The 23,668-nt window shown below is 41.2% G+C and overlaps 1 protein-coding gene across 6 annotated transcripts in view; it reads left to right on the top strand.

Annotated features, from left to right (window-relative positions):
- Positions 1-15,460: 15,460 nt before the first annotated feature.
- Positions 15,461-23,668, top strand: part of LSM14A (LSM14A mRNA processing body assembly factor) — a 59,167-nt gene continuing 50,959 nt past the window's right edge. For 3 of the 6 annotated variants that reach the window (XM_019654514.1, XM_019654511.1, XM_019654512.1), the window contains exon 1: positions 15,462-15,782. In XM_019654514.1, coding sequence (XP_019510059.1) covers positions 15,662-15,782 — 121 coding nt within the window. In that variant the 5' untranslated portion in view covers positions 15,462-15,661. Of the gene's footprint in view, positions 15,783-23,668 lie in introns of all 6 variants that reach the window. The other 3 variants (XM_019654509.1, XM_019654510.1, XM_019654513.1) reach the window with 2 other exon arrangements.

Below are 23,668 nucleotides of genomic sequence, written 5' to 3'. Positions count from 1 at the left end.
GCTTCACTGGCCCATGTTGGTATTATCATTGCGCTCTTCCCGGGTGAGGCAGTCGCTCGCTCGCTGGCCATTGTACGGCCGCTTACAGTGGCTCACGGCAGCTCACAAAAGCTCACGCCCGCCACCGGCCAGCCCCACTGCAGCCTGCGCTGTTGCCGACGACTCAGGGCAGCCCAGCTGCAGGTCGAGCTGTTGTTCACCATCTTAGCTGTAGAGGGTGCAGTGTCACTGGCCCGCATATGGGATCTGAACCAGGGGCCTGTTACTCAGAGCTGGCGTCCCAAGCCAACTCTTAAACAACGTGCCACTCGGCCGGCCCAGAAGTCATTGGATTTTCATTTCCTGTCCCAACTTGTGGCTGCCCACAGAAAGTCAATCTCCTCTCTGAAAACTTCACATCTGCACATACATTTCAGGAAAAAGTGCAAGAGCAGCTATGAAGCTCTACTGTGGATTCTCTTTTGAATCTTGGACCCGTGGGTTGATGTATCTCTGAGTTGGGGAAATGTGGAATGCTGGTCTTTGAAATAATTTTTCTATCCCATTCTTTTTCACCTCTCCTTTTGGGACTCCAAATACACACATATTAAAACACTTGATATTGTCCCACAGGTCACTGAGACTCTGTTCATCTTTTTCAATTATTTTTTCCCTATATTTTATTTCAATAATTTCTACTAACCTGTCTTCAAGTTGACTTTCCAGTCTGCTATTAAATCTATCCCATGGATGTTTTTGATTTCTGATAGCCCTTAACCCTGGGCTTACTTGTAAGACATGGCTCTTCTTGGTCTCAGTAGAAAGCTTTAGGAGTTTATCCAAGCCCCTCCTATTTGTTAGAACTTGAATTTCAAAGCAGTACTGAAATTTCTGCCTAAAATTTTAGCTAATACTCTCAGCTTTGTTCCCTGAGATCTTGCCCTATGCATGTTCCCTTTAGGAGTCAGCCAGGGATTTGAGGGGAATTTATATGCATATTTTGTGGCTTCTCCCTATGACTCTCCCCTTTCTGGGATGTCCCTCCTCAATTTCCAGCTGTTTTGGCAACCCTAAAATCTAACCTCAGTCTGTTCAACTAGTAAGACCATTACTTTATATTTCAGCTCTACTGTACCATGTGTTATGTGTCATGTGTTGCTGATAACTAGAAGTGTCCTCAGAGAAAAAGCCTGATAAATTAGAGTTAACCCAGTTTCCTTCCCTTCTTACAAGATTCGTGTTCCCTTTAATTCCTACCTGCTTTAGATTGCTCACCACTGCCTTCAAACAATAGCATTTAATTTTTTTTTTTGCACAGGGTTAATAATTATTATCAACAGGTAAGTAGGCCCAATATAAGATGCTGCCATTTACAGAATTAAAGCCTCAGCTTCCATATCACTTTGAAGGAGCAACTTTTCCTCAAACACTTCATAAATAATAAAATTATATACAGTGACGACAGAAATCTTAAATATGCCCTTTCTTTACAAAAGTTTGTATTGTGATAAAATATACATAAAATTTACCATTTTCACTACTTTTAAGTGTACAATTCAGTGTCATTAAGTGTATTCACATTGTCGTACAACCATCACCTCCATCCATCTCCAGAACTTTATCATACCAAACTAAAATTCCATACCCATAAAACTTCCCACTACCCTCTGACCCTTAGCCCCTGGCAACCACCATTCTACCTTCTGTCTCTATGAATTTGACTATTCTACAATAGATACTTCATATAAGTGGAATCATACAGTATCATCTTATTGAAATATTTCTTTTTTCAAAATGAGTGAGTTCCTGGTTAAAGATGGCTGTTTAACCCCACACTTTCGTCTCCATGCCTCCCCTTGCTAAAATAATAGTAAAGCAGGTAAAAGGTGCAAATCCATAACAAGAGACAAGAAATTTCAACACGCTTATTAAAAATGTAAAATAGAGGGTGGACACACACAAAAAAACAAATATATGATTTCATTTATATGAGGTGTCTAGAGTAGTCAAATTCATAGAGACAGAAAGTAGAATGGTGGTTTCCAGAAGCTGTGGGGAGGGGAGAATGAAGAATTATTGTTTAATCGATAAAAGAGTTTTAGCTGAGTAGAGGAAAAAGTTCCAGAGGTGAATGGTCGTGATAGTTGCACAACAATGTGAATGTACTAAATGCCACTGAACTGCCTACTTAAAAATGATGAAAACTGTAAATTTCTTGTTACATATATTTACTAAACACACAGGGAGGTAACTGATCAAGGCAAGTACAAGAAGCCAAGAACTGGAATGCACATGGTAGGGAGTGGGGAGAGGAACAGCAGCCAAACAGGAGCATATTATCCTTTGGACCCCTACTACAGCCCACTACAGCAAAGGGCAGGAGTAAGACGTGGGGCTGAATCATAACCCCCTCCCCACCACTCTCACCTAGCAGCCATAGGGTGGGCTGACATGTACCCCGCCCCCCAGACAAATTGCAGAGGTTCTCTAAAAAAGAACACCCCAAAACTTCCACAATATGTTATTTAGAGATTCACCAGTTCAATGTCTAGAGAGTGGCTTCTCACCTGATCACCCAAGTGAAGTCCTTGCATCAGCAAGTCTACTACAAATACAGAGGCCCCCGTCACAGAGATGACTAATGATCTTGTTCTCATATACACTCTAATGAAAGCCTCCAACATGAAAGACTCTAAGATAAGCAAACAAAAAGCATAACCAAGAAAGAGACATCTTCATATTGTGGAACTGTCAGTAGAGCCAAGGCTGTATGTACGTCATCCAAACAGGCAGCACCTGGACATAATGGGCCCACTTTACAATGCATAAGCTGGGCTTCAGTCCTGCATGGGAGAAATAAAGGCAACTCGGGAATGGAACTTAAAATATCTCTAAGTATTTGCCCTGTGAGATAAACCTTCATTTATCGTAGCTGTAAATAAATAGATAATGTCTAAAATGGATGAATCAAAAAATGGGTGATGTAAGCATATTATTTAGAGACAGAGATAAACACCAAGAGAAACAGCTGAAAGAGTTAAAAATGGTTGATGCCATAGGACCACAGCTGAGGAGGGGTAGGCTGCGAGTAATTGTTATGCATCATAAGCCCATCTGCATGATTTGATGATTTAACCTTATGCATATATTAGTGGTACTTTGGTTTTGTATTTTTTGTTGTTGTTTTTCAAAGAAAATGACTGGAAGGTTTTTTTTCTTGTGTAGCATTGTTTCATTCTGGAATTTTCCAATTAAGCTTTTGGCTAAACACATACATATGATAATGATAATTATTCAGGAATCGGGAGGTTTGCAAAAACATTGTGTGCCATTAGAGTAATCAAGCTCAGCTCTAACACATCTCAGCTTTTCAGGATAATTAGACCACACTGGAGGCCCAGATGGGGTGTATGAGAAAGCCATGGGTGTCTTCCATATAGTAACAAGAAAACATCACACAAAACTACTCAACTGGCAATTGAAATTTGCATGTTAACTTAGTACACAACAAGAAAAGAATAAAAATGTTTGGATTGGGGCAAAATATTTCCCTTTAAAGACCAAACATAGAACATAGGTGCAGTAATGAATGTCCTACACAACTCATCTTAAGCCCTTTTAAAACACAATCTTTAAAACTAGAAGTAGGGCCAGCTAAGTAGCGTGTTGGTTAAGTGTTGGCTTGGGACACCAGCTCTGAGCAGCAGGGCCCCGGTTCGGATCCTACATGAGGGCCAGTGACGCCATGCCCTCTACAGCTAAGGTGGTGAACAACAGTTCGACCTGCAGCTGGGCTGCCGTAAGCTACCGTTAGTGGCCAGCAGCCGGTGAGAGCTGCTGTGAGCAGCCATCCAATGGCTGGCAAGCAACTGCCTCACCCGGGAAGAGTGCGATGATAATACCAACATGGGCCAGTGAAGCGATGTCCTGCACAGCTAGACTGAAGAACAAAAGGACAGCAACTTGTCTGTCCCCCTGGCCCCCACAATTCCCCAATAAAATCTTTAAAAAAAAGCTAGAAGTAGTTTCTTCTATATCTTCCATTTTTTAAAAAGGTCACCTCCTACTGTGAGCATCCTTATTGTAAACTCATAAAATAAAAAAAATATATATTAACCTATTAATTCACCTGACAGAGATGTTTTACATGTCTACTCTGTACAAGGCCCTGAGTGGGTGCTAAAATGCAATGGTGGAAAGGCACATACAGTCCCTGTTCTCAGCATAACTTACAATCCATTGTAGAATATGGATAAATAAAAAGGCAATTTCACCACAATGTGAATAGCACAATGGCAGAGTTAGTACAGGTTGAATAGGATCATGTGTGGGAGGAACAACTATCTCAGGCGGCTGCTCTCAGGACAGCACTGAGAAGGCTCCTGGACTGAAGTGCTGTCCAGACTAAGAGTGACCATGGAAAGAGTCCAGGGGGAGAATCTGAGAGAAGTTAACTATGGCTTCTGGAATGGAGGGCAAAAGGTGGGGGAAGGGAGCATGAGATGGAGGAGAAGCAAGAGGTGAGATAGGAGAGCTAAGCAGGTGCCCATTCACACATTTATGTTTTGTAAACAACATACTGCAGGTTATTTTAAGGACATAGAGCAATAATAAGGCATTTTAGGTGAGGCTTGAGGGCCAGCTCTGGTATCATCAGATTTGCACTTTAGAAATTTATGAATTCATTATAGACTGAATTCTATTATTTTCCTTACTTTCCTATCACCTATACTTTTTACGCATTTTGACTGTTGTTAAGATTGTTGGACAAATATTTGAGTAAAGGTAAGAATTATGTAATAATTATAAAGTTATTAGGTTTACAAAGAATTTGCCATATGTACTATCACTGCATATACTTAGGAGGCAGGTGGTATAGACAGAGATTTGGACCTGGTTTCACCACTACTCTGCCCTGTGTCCATGGAAGATGCTCATAACTGACTCATGACACAAGGTACTAATTGTCTCAGACACAGCCTCAAAATTCTCCACACAAATCTCCAGGCAAGCAGTGCCATCTACTTGAGTTGACACTTGATAAAAAATCCTATCCTAGGATGGTATAAAGCACAAACATTATGGAATCATACTGACTTTGTTCAAATTCATGAGTTCACACCTCAATGCTGGATCTAAATTATTTGACTTCTCTCAACCTCAGTTCCATCATTTTAAAATTAGGAATAAAAACATATAACTCAGAGGGCTATTGTTAATTAAAAGGCAGAAAAAATGGAATTATATTATCTGTGCATTTAACTATGTAAATTCAATGATTATATTCTGAAAAGAGAGAGTGAGACAGAAACCAGTAACAATTCCACGCAATGTGCATGCATCCCAGAGCAAATATGGGATAGGCAACATCCTCCATAGCACCATTAATTAGTCTCAATTTCAGTGTGTCTCTCATAGAATGAGCATCTCATTTCACTGAGAGTGCTTCTGGTATTTGAAGGGACAAATTTTCCAAAAAAAAAACAACCCTTAAATGCAAGCCAACAATGTCATATGTTATTTAACTGAAGGACTAGCAGTCTATCCCAACTCTAGAGCAAAAACTGATGGTGAGGGCCTCTCTAAGAATATAATGGATATAACCCTAATGGATATAAACATGGCCAAAAAAATCTTTCAAATTCCACTTCCAAGTAAGCTGTAAATTGTTACAACAGACAACCACTTCCACTGTAATAATAGGGGAAAGAGGATAAAGTAAAATATATTGATTTTTACAAATATCACAAGGTAGTCTAAAGGAACTAAATTCCAGAGGAAGAAAAGACTTCATAAGTAAGAAGAGATTAGTGGCTACTGGGGACATTTGCCAAGTCTGAGCATGGGAAAGGCAGATGATGGCACCTGCCACAGTCAGAGGGCTCTGCTTGGCTAAGAAGAAACCACTTAACATTGCTATGGGTTAAAGCAACATGTGAGAATATATAAGACCCCAAAACACAGAGCTAGTCCTCCTGTTTGGTTAAACGGGTGGCAGTGCAGGAAGTGGGGCCCAGACTGAAAGACAAAGAAAGATCTCCTTCAACTCCTAAATCTTGGATCCAAGTCCCACTAGAAAGAAGGGCCCCTAAGAAGCTCAGATTATATCTTGCCCTTAAGACATTTGAAGCCCAGGTGAACTAAAACCTCACTCCAGCCCTAATTCAGCTCAGCTCCTGATTGGATCTGAATGATCAGCTGCTCATTCTAGCTGACTGGCAGAGGAAAAGGTTTGTCCTCTCTGGAGAAAAGCTATTGGCTCCAGTCACCTTGGCTCTTTTAAATACAATATCAATAAATATAACATACAACAAAAATTATGAGATGCAAAGTAGCAGGGAAATGTGACCCATAATTAAGAGAAAAAAATACATGCAAATTCTCATATGACCCAGCTGCTAAAATTAGCAGAAAAGAACTTTAAAATAACTTTTATAAATATGTTAAAGAGCCTCACTCAGATCAAAATAATTTACTTGACCTCTGGGACCAGAAAATACTACACAAAATCATTCAGCAACTTTCCTAGTGTTCATTTCAGAGAAGATGGAATCACATGCTCAAATGGATTTGGTTTAAATTGTTCAATAGATCAAGATGTTGATGGTTGGAGGGGATCCAAAATGGAGTAGATAAACACTGTGTCTGCTTCTTTCCATGAACACATTAAAATTACAACTAAATTATAGAACATTCAACCTGAAAAATCATCTTAAGTCTAGTTGAACAGAAGTTTTATAACTAAAGACATAAAGAAGAGGCAGCATCGAGGCTAGTAGGAGGGGCGGAGACATGAAACAGTCTGGCCCCAAACCTCCATGGCATTTGAGAATCAGGAGGGATAGCTGGGCTATGGAGGTTCACCCCAGAGGAGTGAGGGACATCCAACCCCACACTAGCCTCCCCAGGCTGGAGTGCTAGTGCCAGGAAGAGGAGCCCCCACAACATCTAGCTGTGAAAGACAGTGGAGATTCTGATCATCCAGATGGGATCTCCAGGAAACCCAGAAATTCTCTTAAAGGACTCACACACAGCTTCACTTATTCACAGGCACTCACCCTGGGCTCCAGTGCAGGGACAGTGAGTGACTTGGGGGGCATCAGAGGCATACGGAGAGCAGACTGAGGTGTGGTGAGGGCTGGAGGACAGTCATCATTTTCCCTCTGAGTGAGCCTTCTCCTGTGCAGCCAGCAGGCAGGAGCCATCTTTCCTGTGTTGAGCCTGTACCCTATGCTTACAGCCAAATCTGAATCTGATTGGTCTGGTTAACCCACTCAGCTTTGCCCTGCTGCCTCTGCTGGGACCCCACACCAGAGAGAGTCTTAAAGCAGTAAGAGAGAGGATACTAGTAACTTATAAGGGATCTCCCATAAGATTGTCAGCTGATTTCTCAACAGAAACTTTGCAGGCCAAAGGGATTGGCACAAAATATTCAACGTGATGAAAAGCCAGAACCTACAAACAAGATTATTGTACCCAGCAAGGCTATCATTTAAAATCAAAGAACAGATAAAGAGCTTCCCAGACCAAAAAAAAAAGCTAAAGGACTTCACCACCACCAAACCAGTATTACAAGGAATGCTAGAGGGACTCCTTTAAGATGGGGGGTCGGAGGGAATCAAAATTATATATAATAAAATGGCAATCGCTACATATCTATTGACAATTACTTCTAATAAATGGATTAAATGCTCCAATCAAAAGACAGGAGGGCTGAATGGATAAGAAAACAAAATCCTCATATATGCGGCCTACAAGAGACTCACTTCAGATTGAAATACACACACATGGAAAGTAAAGGGATGAAAAAACTTATTTCATGAAAATAGAAACATTAAAAAAAAAAGCTGGACTAGCAATACTTATACAGACAAAATAGGCATTTAAGCAAAGTCTCTGACAAGAGAAATAGAAAGACCCAGTAATCCCACTTCTGGGTATTTATCCAAAGAAATGCAAAACCCTACTTCAAGGCGACGTGTGCATCCCTATGTTCATTGCAGCATTGTTTACAATTGTCAGGGTGGAGGCAGCCTGGCCTTGATGGAATAAAGAGTAGGTGGTATATGGGCTGGCTGAGGACTCAGTTGGTTAAGTTAGCTTAAGAGCGCAAGCTCTGAGCAACAGGGTCACCAGTTCGATTCCCACATGGGCCAGTGACGCTGCACCCAAGCTGAGCTGCTGCTGAGCTGCCAACAGGTGGCAGGATGGCTCAGCTGGTGAGAGCACGTGCTCCTAACAACAAGATTGCCTGTTTGATGGTGGGCTATGCCCACCCGCAACTAAAACTGAACTCAGCACCTCAAGCTAAGCTGCTGCCCAGATGGCTCAGTGGATAGAGCGTGTGCTTTTAACAACAAGGCTGCTGGTTCGACTCCCCCATGGGATGGTGGCTACGCCCACCTGCAACTAAGATTGTAACACAGTACCTTGAGCTTAGAGGCCACGAGCTGCCAACGGGCAGCCAGATGGTGACTGGCGCCCTCCACAACTAAGATTGAAGAACAACTACTTGGCTGGTCCCCCTCCCCAATTTCCCAACACTGTTCCCCTCCCCCAATTCCCTATTTAAAAAAAAAAGAGTAGGTGGTACATACTCCTATTGCTGGGCTATGGAAGAGAATGGCATCTTGCCATCTGAGGCTACATGGACCTGGAGGGTATTGTGCTAAGTGAAGTGTCAGACAGAGAAAGATAGATGCAATGTGATTTCGCTTTTATGTGGAATCTAAAGAAAAAAATAAACAAACAAAACAGAAACAAACTCATAGATACAGAAAACATTTTGATGGTTACTAGGTGGAAGGGGGTTTGGGGGTAAAAACAGGGGAAGGGATTAAGAAGTACAAATTGGTTGTTACAAAGTAGTTATGGGGATGTAGGGTGTAGCATAAGAAATATAGTTAATGGGCCGGCCGAGTGGCGCGATGGTTGAGAACTCTCTTGGGATGCCAGAGGGCCCCGGTTTGGATCCCACATGTGAGGGCCAGTGACACTGCCCTCCACAGCTAAGATGCTGAACAACAGCTCAACCTGGAGCTGGGCTGCCATGAGTTGCCGGCGACGGCGTGGGCTGCAGCCTCTGTGGCAGTGGGTTGCCATGGGCTACCGTGTGTGGCCAGCAGCCAGCGTGAGCGGCCAGCAGCCGCAGTGAGCGGCCGTCCAGAGGCCGGCGACTGATCTGCCTCGCCAGAGAAGAGCACAATGATGGTGCCAACTTGGGCCAGTGAAGCAACGTCCGCCACAACTAGATTGAAGAACAAAACGACAGCAACTTGTCTGTTCCCCGTTCCCCAATTCCCCAGCACTGTTCCCATCCCCCAATTCCCCAATAAAAAAAATCTTTAAAAAAAAAAAAAGAAATATAGTTAATGATATGGTAATAACAATGTATGGTGTCAGATGGGTACTAGATTTGTTGGGGTGATAGGAGGGAGTTGGGGAGCATGGAGAAAAAGGTGAAAGGATTAAAAAGTATAAATTGGTAGTTATAAAATAGTTATGGCGATGTAAAATAAAGCATAGGAAATATAGCCAATGATATGGCAATAGCTATGTATAACACCAGGTGAGTACTTGACTAGTCAGGGGGATCATTTCTTAAATTATATAAGTGCCTAACCACTACACTGCACACCTGAAATTAATATAAAATAATATTGAATGTCAACTGTAATTGAAAACTTTAAAAAGGGGGGAAAAGGTGAAGGGAATAAGAGGTCCAAATTTCCAGGTATAAAACAAGTAAGTTATGGGGATGTGATGTACAGCACAGAGAATATAGTCAATAATATTGTGATAGCATGGTATGGTGTCAGATGGTTGCTGGACTTATCATGGTGATCACTTCTTTAGGTATATAAATGATGAGTAACTATGGTGTACCCCTGAAACTAATATAATATTGTATGTTAGCTATATTTTCAATAAAAATCTTAAGGAAGGAAGGAAGGGAGGGAGGGAGGGAGGGAGGAAGGGAGAGAAGGAAGGAAGAAAGATGTTCAATCATTAACAACAAAATCTAGAATTGGTCAAAATCTAAAAAAAGCTTTCATAAACTTTTTTTCTCTCTAAGTAGGATTAACCAGTGGAGCCCAGTATATTTAGGCGTCCATTTGGGTAGATCTTCAGAGTGAATAGGGAATGAACCACAGCCCTGAATTCTGATGTGTCAGCCATGGCCCCCTTGAGTTCTCACATGGATTCAACAACTGAATATGAAGAATGGGGCAGCAGCAGTTTAGTTTTAGTACAAGATGGGTAATCAAAGTCACATCCACTGTGCACAGCAATGGATAGCCAAAGCACATCTCCTGACTAATACAGAGAGAAAAAATTACCATAAAATCTTATACCTGATACTTTGATACAACAGCATTTGAAAGTTACTACTCCTCTGATTCATTTTCATATGCTGCCTATATTTTTCTTTTACAAGTCTTTTATACCCATAAAATTTTGTGCTCAGCCTTTTAATTTAAATATTATAAACATGTGACCATAACCTTTGTTTAATAATAGGGTCATAATATGAGGAGACTTTGAATATTTTTTTTATTCAGATGCAATTTTCATACCATAAATTCATCCTTTGAAAGTATATAAGTTAGAGCCGGCCGAGTGGCTCAGTTGGTTAAGAGCTCGCTCAAGAGTGCGAGCTCTGAGCAACAGTGGTTTGATTCCCGGCCGGAGCTGAGCAGCCGCTGAGCTGCCAACAGGTGGCAGGATGGCTCAGCTAAAAAAAAAAATAAAAAATAAATATATATATATATATATATATATATATATATATATGTTAGTGAGGTTTAGCATATTTATAATATAGTGTAACCATCACCATTGTCTAATTCAAGACATTTTCATCACCCCAAAAAGAAACCCTGTACCCTTTAGCATTCACTCCCCATTCCTATTTCCCATCCCCACCCCTCAGCCCCTGGCAACAACTAATCTACTAATCTATTTCATGTCTCAATAGATTTTCCTATTCTGAATATTTCCTATCAGTGGACTCATACAATATGTGATCTTTGTAGCTGTTTTCATTAACTTAATATAACATTGTTAAGGTTCATCCATGTTGTAGCATATATCAGTACTTCATTTCTTTTTATGGTTAAATGGTATCCCATTATATGAATATACCATATTTTGTTTATCCATTCATCAGTTGATGGATAGTTGGGTTCTTTCCACTTTGGCTATTACAAATAATATTCTATAAATGACTGTACAAGTTTTTGTGGGGACATTTGTTTTCAGTTCTCTTGGGAATATACCTAGGAATGGAACAGTTACATCATGTGGTAACTCTATGTTCAACTTTTTGAGGAACTCTCAAACTCTTTTTCAAAGTAGCTGCATTATTTTTTATTCCCATCAACAATAGGTGAGGGTTTCAATTTCTCCACATCCTCACTAACACTTGTTATTTTTCTGTCTTTTTAATTATAGCCATTATAGGTAATAGGTATGAAGTGGTATCTCATTGTGGTTTTGGTTTGCATATCCCTAATGACGAATGGTGTTAAGCATCTTTTTCTATGCTTATTTAGCCATTTAAATATCTTCTTTGGAGAAATGTCTATACAAATCCTTTACCCATTTTTAAATTGGGCAACTTAATTTGTGTTTTTATTGTTGATTGCAAAAATTCCTTATATATTCTGGACACAAGTCCCTTATGAGAGTTGCAAATCATCAGATTTTTCTCCCGTTTCTGTGGGTTGTCTTTTCACTTTCTTGATGGTGTCCCTTGAAGCCCCGAAGTTTTTAATTTTTATTAAGTACAACTTATGTATTTTTTTCTTTGGTTGCTTAAGATTTTGGTGCCTTATCCAAGAAACCATTGCCTAATCTAAGTCACAAAGATTTGCCCCAATGTTTTCTTCTAAGAGTTTTACAGTTTTAGTTCATATATTTAAGTCTTTGATCTATTCTGAGCTAATTTTTTTCTATAGTGTGAGGGTGACTGAATTTTGCCTGTCAAGTGAAGAGAGGATAGAATGCATCATATCAAACTGGAGATGAAGGAATGAACAGTGGTGGAAGTATGTTCTGGGAAGCAAACTATGGTGACACAGGCAAACCTGGAGAACAAAGTAAGGACATTTTATTTTATAGAGAAAAGGGAGAAAGTTTAAGGTGGCGGTAGCTTCTCATTGAGCTGTTGCTGGCCAGAGCCTAAGGCATGCAGAGAGTATGTTGGGAGTTACAAAGAATAACAGTATCCACATGGTGAAGGGCAGGAACTTTGTTTCCCCCATAGTTTCCATCCGCCATTCCCCAACCTCACCAAGCAAAGGTAAATGTAAGCAAAAAACAATGCACTGGCTAGAAACATAGCTTTGGACAACCCTCCAATCTTCCTGGTCTCCCCAGCCAACCAGATTGCCTCTCCTTAAGCCCTCCAATGTAGAAATTCTAGAGCTTTTATTGCTGAAAATATTCAATGGGTGGGAGTAGGTTTTTTTGTAGGCTACTGGAAGTTATTAATGGCTCTTAAGCAGGGTGGCAACATGGGACTTGGGTTTTAGGAAGGTATAGTAGTGAAATGTGTCACAGTTCTCAACGTTTTTTCTAGCGCATAAATTGAAGTCACATGCATAATACACAATAGGCTACCACACCGATCAGCTGCACATATGCATAGTTTTGGGGGCCCTAGGTGCAGGAAACCATGAATTACAAAACATAAAGTAAAATCAACAAGATTGGTAATTGATTGGGTGTAGGTAGATAAGGTTTCTTGGTTTCAGGATTGGATACCTGGATGAGTCCTGAGGCCAGTTATGAGGATGGGGAGCATGGATAAAGAACAGGTTTATTGTGGAAAAGGAGGGGAATAGATGTAGATAATTTTGAACATGTTGAGTTGGACGTGCCAGTGGGACACCCAAGCAATTACATCTAGCAAGTATGTAGTTAGTGTGACCCTGGAAGTCAGGAGATCTGGAATGAAGATGTAAATTTGGGAACTGTCAATTTATAAATGTAAAAAGATGAGCTCACTCAGCAAGCATGAGAAGGTAAGCTAGGTTCCAGGCCTGGGAGAGGGAGGAAAGAACAGAAATAAGAATTTAACTCCCTAGCAGCAACTTTGTACTTAAGTAGATATTTCATAGCCTTCCTTTGAAGCCACTGTGGTGCTTCAACACAGCCTCTGGGTGGTGCTTCCCCTTCTCTCCTGCTTCCCCTTCCTGTGTTGCCAAGGTTTCTCACCATTTGTTCACGCAGCTCACCAGACACCCTGCCTGGGCTCTGCCTTCATCTATCTAACTGTTCATTCATGGAGCCATTTACTGAGCAGCTGCCCTATGCCAGGCACTGTACTCGGTCCTGACCATTACAGTAGTGACCAAAACAATGTCACTGCCTCAAAACATTTACATTCTAGTGAAGGAGACAGAGTCATACAAATAATTAAATAGACATATCAGGAGAGATAAAGGCCTTGAAGAAAAAGCAAGCAGAGTAAGGAGAATAATGCAGGTGTTCTTATTTTAAATAGCATAGCAAGGAAAGTCATCTCTTGAGGTGACATTTGAACAGAGATCTGAATGAATTGTGAAAGTTTGGGGTAAAGAAGAGGTGGCTGGGGCCGGCCGGGTGGCGCAGTTGGTTAGAGCTCTGAGCAACAGGATCGCGGGTTTGATTCCCACATGGGCCAGTAAGCTGGGCCCAAGCTGAGCTGCTACTGAGCTGCCAAAGGGTGACCGGATGGCTCAGTTGGTGAGAATGCAAGCTCTTAACAACAAGGTTGCCGGTTTGACTACCACATGGAATGGTGGGCTGCGTCCCCCCAGCCCCCAACTAGATTGAAAAGCAGCGACTGAACTTGGAGCTGAGCTTGCGCCCTCCACAACTAAGACTGAAGGACAACAACTTGACTGGGGGCTGGTGGGTCCTGGAAAAACACAATGTTCCCCTTCCCCAATTTCCCAACACTGTTGCCTTCCTCAATTCCCCAATAAAATCTTTAAAAAAGAAGAAGAGGTGGCTGGAACAGAATAGAAAAGTGGGGTAACCAGGGGCTAAATCATGTATGTCTTTATAAAACAAAGTAAGCAGTCAGGCTTTCACTCTGAGTGACAAGGGACCACTGGAGAGAGGAGTATTGAGTAGAGGAAGGACATGATCTGACTTAGATTTTAACAAGATCCCTCTGGCTGCTGTGTTGAGAATAACTGTTGGGGGCAAGGGCAGAAGTAGAGGGACCTTATAGGAGGCCATTGCAATAGTCCTGGCCAGGGTATTGGTAGCATGTTATACAGAAGTAGGAGTGGAGATGGTGAGGAGTGGTCAGATTCAGGTGGTCAGGTGGAACAGACAGGGTTTGCAATCAGAACAGATATGGGGGTGAGACAGAAGTCAAGGAGGAGCAGATGAGTAAATGGAACTAGTTATTTCTGTCAACCTTAAAAATAAAGTAAAATTACCAGCAAAAATGAGTTTATTCAGGAATAGCAGAGGAATTGAAATTTGGGACAGGCAAACTATGGTGACACAGGCAAGTCTGGAGAACAAAGTAAAGACACGTTCTTTTACGGAAAAAAGAAGGAATTTGGGAGGGGCGGTTATATGCAAAAGTCCATTGGAGGAGAGCAAAAGTTTAGGGTGGCGGTGGTTTCTCATTGGTTGAGCTGTTGCCGGGCAAGGCGAAAACCTTCCTTCCTCCTGCTAGGGTAGTAAAGAAAGCTTCTTCGTGCCCAAATTTGTAAAGCAATCTGTGATAGATAGCAGCTTCTGAGAATTCTCCCTTCAGGGCTTCCCCACCCCACTTTGAATGAGGTTTTCCTGTATTCATTTTCATACCTTAATGCAGAACAGTGGAGAAAGGGTAGGTTTAGAGAGGAAGTCAGCTTTGGACACACAAAGTTGCCAATTAGACATCCAACTAGAGAAGGTTGAGGAGGCTATTGTTCGTATGGGTCCAGAGTTCACAAAACTGATCAAAGCTGCAAATACTCAGATTTGGTCTGATGTACAGAGGCATTGAAAGCTATGAGCCTGAATGGGACCATCTGAACGCTTTGGACAGAGTCCCAGCTCCAGGAACTGTGAAGGTGGGGATGGGGGGAGAGTTGGCAGTAGATGCTGTAACGGGGCTATGAGCGCTCCATAAGGCACACAACTGCCTCAACGCGGAAAGGACCGGGTCTTAAAGGAGCTTGTCAGGAGTTTGGGTGGACAACTTTCCTGACAGAGGGATCAGCAAAGACACGGGACTCAGGACAAGATACAACGATCCTGGAAACGGTGGAGGCCACAGCTGAAGTCAAGAGGGCCCCGCACGCCCATAGTGTCCTAGCGCCAGAAGGCACTTTGCCTCTCCCCTAAACGCCTCTCAGCCGGCCGAAGCTGGACCGCGCTAGACTAGGGCAAGGGGCACCACCGGGGCAACCTAGTCCGAGAAAAAGTGCTGAGCCGGCGGAGTCTCGCGAGAGCGCGGCCTCGCTGACCCAGCATGCCTCGCGCCGCCGCCGCTGCCGCCGCCGCCGCCGCCGCGCCGCGGCTTGAGGGCGGGAGGCTGGGGGAGGGTAGCGGAGCCGGCGCCGCCGCCATGTTGGGTCTGAGGCGGCTGCTGTAGGCACCGACGGAGCGAGCGGGCGTGCGGAGCGGCAACCGCGGCGTGGGATCTGCCTGTCTGCAAGCGGCCGGGAACGGCGGCGGCGGCGGCGCCATGAGCGGGGGCACCCCTTACATCGGCAGCAAGATCAGCCTCATCTCCAAGGCGGAGATCCGCTACGAGGGCATCCTCTACACCATCGACACCGAGAACTCCACCGTAGCCCTCGCCAAAGGTACTCCAGGGTGCGGCTCCGGGCCGGACACCGGCTCGGGACTGAGCTGGGTTCTCGGGTCGCGGCCCCCTCGCTCCCTCCCTGCCCCCTCCGCCGTCTTCCGGGAGGCCGCTCCCTTCTCTCCCTCCGGGCCCCGGCGTCGCGGGCTGGGCCGCAGCCTTCCCCCAGGGCTCCCTGGCTTTTACCGCCGAGGTCCGCGCCTTCCATCCGGGAACTACAGGACCGAGAGCGGGGCGGGCGGGCGGGGCGGCCCCGAGGTCCCAGAACGGGCAGGAGAACACTGAGATTCGTCTCTTCCAACTCCGAAATTCGGTGGCTCTGTCGTCTCACCACAAAACAAAGCCTGAGTAGTCAAAGAATCTTTCCGCCTCGCTTGAGTTTAGTGCTGATTTGTTGATTCTACAGTACAATTTGCTCTCATTCTCAATTTCCGTTTGTGGCGATATTCCTCAGGTGCACTATAAGTAATGTGCCAAAACTTTGGGTTTGCTCTGCGACGCAGACGGTATCCGAGCAGATCGTATGCCTCTTGTCTTGTATGTGGTATTTACCTGTTAAACCGGAATGTATTCTCAAAGCCTGTTGTGCAACCATCTTTTTTTTTTTTTAAATGCTTGATGCACTCACATCGACCCTGTTTCTGGAAAGCCGGCGGGGAGGAAGGTTCCAGCTTGATCCAGGACCCTTGTTCCAAAGGCAGATCTGAGTTGGTCTCTGGACCCTGACGGACTGACCCTTGGGAAGGCTCGCTGGAACTGGGAGTTCTAGATGTCGAGGAGGAAGGTGTCTTATCCATAATATTTAGCATCGCCACAGCCTGTGTGCGTTTTGTTTCCGTTCCACACGTGCTGGGCTTGCTTTCCGCCAGGAAACTGGGAGGAAAATAAACTTTAGCTCCTGATCCTAAAAGAAATCTCACAAGTTTGGAATACTTACGAGAGGGAGGCAAGATAACTAAGGTAATTTTCCCAGCACATATGGTAGACTTATGGGATAAATAGCATGGTCGGGACAGAGGTCCAGGGATAAGAAGAAATTTTATAAATCTGTAAAAAAAAAAAAAAGTAATAATAATAATAGTCTTTAATTGGTAGAAGAGTCATTTTACAGTATCAAGCATGTATTTAAATGACTTTTTTGGATGCCCTGGTAGATCCTTTTTAATAGCACTCACGTTGGGACAAATTTTATACCTGGTTAGGGAGTCTTACTTATTTTGTCTTAGTTTCCCTTTTTTCCCCCAGATGGATATGTAGCTGTTTAGTTTTTATGATTTTATGAAATTATGAAAAAGGCTTTCTAAAGTTGTTGGTGAGAGCCACATACAAGTTGAAAACAGTATTTCTCATTAAAGAGGTTTAATAACTTTTTAAAAACCAGTTTTACCTAGTCTGAATTTTAAGGTGTCTTGTTAGCTACTGACTTATCAGTGAGTTGACTGTACTACCTTTACTCCTCACAAAGAAAAAAATCCATACATTTTTTTAAAGATATTAACTTCAATCTTGTAAAAATCTATAAATATACTCTTCTATGCAAGAACCTAAAAAAATCTCTTTTGTTAATGACCCACCGTTTTAAAAAAGTCTTTTCAACAGCTTCTAGAGTTGATCTTATTAGTCTGTAATAGTTAAATTCATGTCAAACATAATTTGTTCCTTATGTCATGACTTGATAAATATACAAGTACAGCAATGTAAAGATCTTTTTAATCATTGAATTTATATGGCTTTGATATTTAACCCATATACATAATATGTGCTTTTTCTTAAGCAGTATGAGTTAACGTGTAACAGGTTTGGAAATTTAATTGTTTGCAAAAACTGGAGTTATCAAATCTTAGTATATTATTCTACTTAGAAGTATCTAATCTAAAGCTGCTATATAACTGTCCAGTCAACACTGGGCACTTCAGGTTTCAAAATTAAAAGTGGGGTGTTTGATATTAAACATTTTAGAATTTACATATCTTGTTGATGAGTAATTTGATATCTGAAATTCCATATTTTTCCAAATTTAGGTGAAGAATGGCAGTCTAACATTAAAGCCAAAAGTTTAATCATGGAATTTCGAATATAGTATGTAAAGAGGTCCCGGTTACTCTTTTTAAACTAGATTGAGTTAATCTCTTTGAGTGACAGTCTTAGAATCCTCTTTAGAAGATTAGTTTTTTTAACCCCTTCTAGGGAGAGTATTTTCCTTTTTTTATTGTGAAATATCATCACACATGTTGAAAATATACATAGATAAAAATGAAATGTACTTGGAAACAAAGATCCTTGTGAATACCACTCAGGGCAAAACAGACGTTGCCAGCATCCCAAAAGCCTCCCACCCCCTGATTCTTCTCATTATGACTACTACCCAATTAGGCTAGATATAAACATTATTTGGACATTTATAGTTTTATCACTTAAGTTTACATCCCTAAATAATAGAGTTTAATTTTGTCCATTTTTTAACTTTATGTAAGTGGAATGAATCACTTGTATATATTTCATTTTGGCTTTTGTTGTGGCATAGTAGACCATTATAATATAACACAGGTTTATCTATTCTGCAGTTGTTTTGGATATTCTACAGTTAATGTTTACAGTTTGGGGCTATTATGAACAATACCTTTATGAAATTTGTGTTTAAGTGCACTGATACACATTTCTGTAGTTTTCTTGAGGGTGTATAGTTTGAATTGCAGGATCATGAGAAATGGGTGTCTTTATTAGGTAATGCCAAGCAGTTTTCCAAAGTGGTGGTTTACTAGTTTTTGTTCCAGTTATTAGTGTTTAAGAGTTCTAATTGTTCTACATCCCTCACCAACAATACTTAGTATCAGATAGTTTATTTAATTCTGGTCAATCTGGTGGATATGTATTGGTATCTGATTTTAATCTCCCTGATTACTAATGGGGTGAATACTTTTTCATATCTTGGTCATTTGGATTTCATCTTTCTTGAAGTGCCCTTGAAATATTCTACCCATTTTTCTATTGAAATGTGTGTCTTTTTCTAGAGTTGGTCTTCTGAATGTGAATCACTTGCTGGATGTTGCAATTACAGTACCTTTTCTTATTTAGTGGTTTCTTTTGGTGAAAAGCAATTCTTCGTTTTAATGTAGATATCTTTATCACTTTTTCTTTATGGCTAGTTTTTTTTCTTTTAAGAATTTTTCCTTACCCCAAGGTCATGGAGAGTCTTTGATTGTATTTTCAAAACTGTTTTGTTTTGCCTTTTCACATTTAGGGGTGTAATGCACCTGAAATTAATTTTATGTGTGGTGCGAGGTATTTAAATCTTTAAATTTAGTAAGGAATTCACTTGGTTTATATGGTACAGATTATAATTTAGGCCTTTACTTGGATGTTACTTACAATTTAAATCAGTTGAAACTATTATATAAAATACTCTTGAAATTTTGAACTAGTTACATTTGATGTGGTATATAATTAGGGTGACCATATGGCCTGGTTTGCCCTGGTGGGAAGTCCTTGTTTATACCTGTGGTTCTGGCATAATTATTAAAACATTTTTTCTCTTTTGAAAGTGTTTCAGTTTGGGTAATCAGTTGTATGGTCACACTATATATAATCAAAAGCCCAATCCCAAGGGTATTGCTAAATGAGTGAGGTCCTTTTTTTCTGCTAGAGAGGTCACAGGTTAGCTCTTAATTCTGTAAAAGTGAAAGTTAGGTAAATTTGATGGACTTTGACATTCAGCATCTTCTAAATGAATGTCAAGAAGTCTTAAAGGCAACCTAGAAATACTTTGATGTCAGTCTGTTAAGTATGTTAATAGATAATCTGAATTGTATGAATAGTTTGTCTTCGTCACAGCTCTGAGTTTTTTTATTCCTAGCACTCATGACCTACATGTAATCATAATCTTCATAATCTTTGTTGCTTATTTGCATGTGTTTATTGTCTGTGTTCACCTTCCCTGCCCCTATAGAGTCAGCTCCTGGGATAAAGAAATGTTTATTTAATGAATGAGTAAACGGAAATTATTTAGCAATTTAATTCATTAATCTTATAGAAATCTCTTGGGAATGTCTCCAAATAATGTTTTTCCATGTTCACAATTATATTTCTCTTTAAGATACCTAACATGTTGCCTGCCAAAAACAGTAAGAGGTATTCGGAGAATGGGGATACAAGAGGATAAAATCTTAAGACTAAATTGATATTGTTGTGGGGGAGGGGGCAGTTTTACCTTGTGGCTCCAGGTCAATTATAATTTTAATTTAAAGTGTAAAGGAAGAATTAGTTCAGGATATTTGAGAGAATTGCAAAGTTGTGAGATGCATGAATGGCTCATGGAATATTTCTAATTATGTATGTGACTATGATGCCCAAGCACATACTAGGTCCTAGATACCTAGAGATTCCCCACATGGAAGCTTCATGAAGGCAGGATTTTTGTCTCATTCATTGCTCTATCCTCAGTGCTTAGAACAGTGTCTGGCACATAGCAGGTCCTTGGTAACATTTCAATAGATGAAAGGATAGTTGTAGTTTCTGAAAGTTTCTAATTATGGGAATTTCAGAATTAGAGGAAATGCACATTTCCTCCTATAAGCATTATATAGAAAAATTTTAACAGTACTTAAATAAAATGTGCTAAAATGAATGAAATTCCTATCCACCATATTTACTTAGCTGTACCTGGATAATACACTATTCAAATGAAAACCTGGTTGCCACTGCGTTAAGAAAAGAGACTTTGTGAAGGAGAATGATTCTGTAACCCAGCTGCTTTTAAAATGATTTGCCCTTAAAAATCAAGGGATTGGTGGAAGAATATAAAAATAGGTAAACTTGTAGTAATGGAATATTTCCTTAATCACCTGCTAAGTCTTGCCCATTGGCATAGCTTATCCACTTCTTGATTGTTAATTAGCCACATAGTCATAAATTCCAGTGCGAGTGGGAGAGCTTTATATGATGATGAAATACCTGTAAAGTGCTTTATTCATTTCTTGCACTCTCACATGAGTTGGGGACCCTAATCTAGCAATTCACAAAATCGCCACCTAGAATGTCAAAGATTAGTGAAACTTAAAGCTGTAATTTCTTTTGGTTGCCCTATTTTATGTGGTTGCTGAAAGTTGGAGCCTTAGAAACAGTTTATTATTGATGTGTAGTCCACAGAAATGGTAATTCTGGGAGTTTGAAGTCAGGTGCCAAAAACTAACTGCATTTTGCGGGTGGAGTAAGATAAGCCATGACTTTGTGAATCAGTAGAGAAAACTTCATAAAGCCTGAAGAAAATAATAGCCAAAAGAAGGAAATAGGAAGCGTACTTTTCACTGTCCTACAGTCCCCTCATAATTTTACTTCCCTCTTTATCCTGCTTAAATTCAGAACCAAGCATATACTCAGCCCCCCTTCTCTTCTCCTCTTTTCTTACACAAGCTTGAGAAACCTAGACATGCTGACCAGTTTCGCTATAAATTTATGTTCATTAATTCCAGTAGTTGTACTGTATTTCCATAGTCTGTTCATCCCACTTTTCTGCATGACTATTCATTCCTTCTGTTTTCCTTAGACCTCTAACACCTCCCCATCTTCACTTTTAGCCTGTGAACCTTGCTTCCTATGTAATTAAGAAAAGAAGAGCAAACGAGAGAATTTTGATCAACTCATCCCACATGTACCCAGTTACCTATATCTGTGTCCCAAACCTCTACCTTTTCTCTCAATACAGATAAACTGTTCTTTTTCTAAGGCCACCCTTCCACTTGTGCAGTAGATTTCACCCCCTCTTGATGATTCAAAGACATTGTTGCAGCTATTCTCTACTCTCCCTCCTATGTATTCAGTTTTTCCTTCACTAGCAGATCTTTTCTGTCTACTTACAGATAGGCTGTTATTTCACCCATCTTAAAAACAGCAACAAGAACAAAACACTACTGCCCTTAACTACATTTCCTCTTTTATATCTACTATCCCCTTTCTATCCTCCCCTTTACACCAAAACTCCTCAAGGAGTTTTCTTTACCACTTGTTTGTTTGTATTATTTTTTTAACACACTTTATTTAGGTTTTTATTGCCACAGTTGAAAAACTTCTTATTAAGGTTACCAAAGACTTCTGTGTTGCTAAATCCACTGTTTGGTTTTTATCCTCAGTCTACTTAACTGATCAGCAACATACAGCACAATTGGTCTTTTCTCCTTGAAACCCTTTCTTCACGTCATCCTGATTTTCTCTCACACCTCATTGGTTGCATCTCAGTCTTCTTTGTTGATTCTTCAACCCCTAAACTTCCAAATGTTGGATCAGCTCCAGGGCTTAATTTTCTCTCTCTCCCTCTCTCTGTCTTTTAAAAAAAATACTGATTTTATCATCTGCACTCTTCTCTTGATGACCTCATGTAGTTCATGGCTTCAAATGCTATCGATACATGACTGATTTTTATCTCCAACCTGGACCTCTTTGAACTACTGACTCGTACAGTAAGTCCTCACTTCAAGTTGTCTATAGGTTCTGCGACTTTAAATCAACTTGAAACCGGTTTTACCATAAGCTAATTGATATAAACAAGAGTTAAGTTCCCACAGCATTGCTCAATGTTATAATAAAATAGTGTTATTCTAGGACCTGCTGTATATCCAGCTGCCTCCTTAACATGTCCACCTGGAGGGATGTCTGCTAGGCACCTTCCATTCAGCATGTCCCAGGTCTGTTTCTCCATCAGCTTCCTCCATCTAATTGAATGACAACTTACTCTTTTAGTTGGTAAGACCAAAAACCTTTGAGTCATCCTTAATTCCTCTGTTCTTCTCACACCTCATGTGTTTCTGATCCTTTCAACTCTACTTTCAAACTATATCCAGCCTTGCCACCTCTACTGCTCTACTCTGGTCTGTTATCTCTCACTAGTCTGTTCAAGTCACCCAGGGGTTCCTGTTTCTTGTTCACAGTGTTGGCCTCTTACTTGATTCCCATTTCCACTCTCGCCCCATCTCTCCCCTGCCCCCAATATTGCTTGAGTGCATCTGTGTAGGTGGCAGATTTTCTTAGTGAACTTGTTTTTCTTGGTTACTTGATTGATGAGTTAGCTATATTATTCCCAGTTCAGAGTTATTTTTCTATAGAACATTGAAGTTACTGGTTTGTTGTCTTCTAACAGTCTGGTGTTGCTGATGCCCATCTGATTCTCAGTCGTTTTTCTCTCTGGAAGTTTTATCCATGGAGTTCAGAAGTGTTAAGCACACTGGCGTATTTTTTTCCTGAGTGGTTCTCTGTGGACCTTGTAAATCTGAAGACTCCTGTCTCTTTAACGTAATAAATTTACTCTCTCTCAGATTAGTTTCTGTTTTGTTTCTTCTGTTCCTCCCCTCCCATCCCTGTGTTTGTTTTGTTTTTTTTAAAAATTCTTACTCATGTATTTATCTCTTTTTCCCACTTACATTTTCCCATCTCTCTCTTGATTTTATAGTTTGGGAGATTAAAATATAAAACCAACCACAAGGAAGAATGCCCAGTTGAAAGCAGGTTAGAGTCAAGATTAAATTTAGACTGCGGGCCCGGCCGAGTGGCGTGTTGGTTAAGAGCTGGCTTGGGATGCCAGAGGGCTCCAGTTCGGATCCCACATATGAGAGCCAGTGACACTACCCTCTACAGCTAGGATGCTGAACAACAGCTCGACCTGGAGCTTGGCTTCCATGAGTCGCCGGCGACAGCAGGTGGGTTGCCATGGGCTACCGTGTGTAGCCAGCAGCCAGCGTGAGCAGCCAGCAGCCAGCATGAGCGGCCAGCAGCCAGCATGAGCGGCCAGCAGCCACTGTGAGCAGCCATCCAGAAGCTGGCGACTGATCTGCCTCGCCCGGGAAGAGCGCAATGATGGTGCCAACTTGGGCCAGTGAAGCAACGTCCTCCACAACTAGA

The sequence above is a fragment of the Hipposideros armiger genome, unplaced genomic scaffold (genome assembly GCF_001890085.2).
Source record: "Hipposideros armiger isolate ML-2016 unplaced genomic scaffold, ASM189008v1 scaffold_224, whole genome shotgun sequence".
Lineage (NCBI taxonomy): Eukaryota > Metazoa > Chordata > Mammalia > Chiroptera > Hipposideridae > Hipposideros > Hipposideros armiger.
Note: the sequence above shows the minus strand (reverse complement) of the source record. Positions and strands in the feature narration are given on the sequence as shown.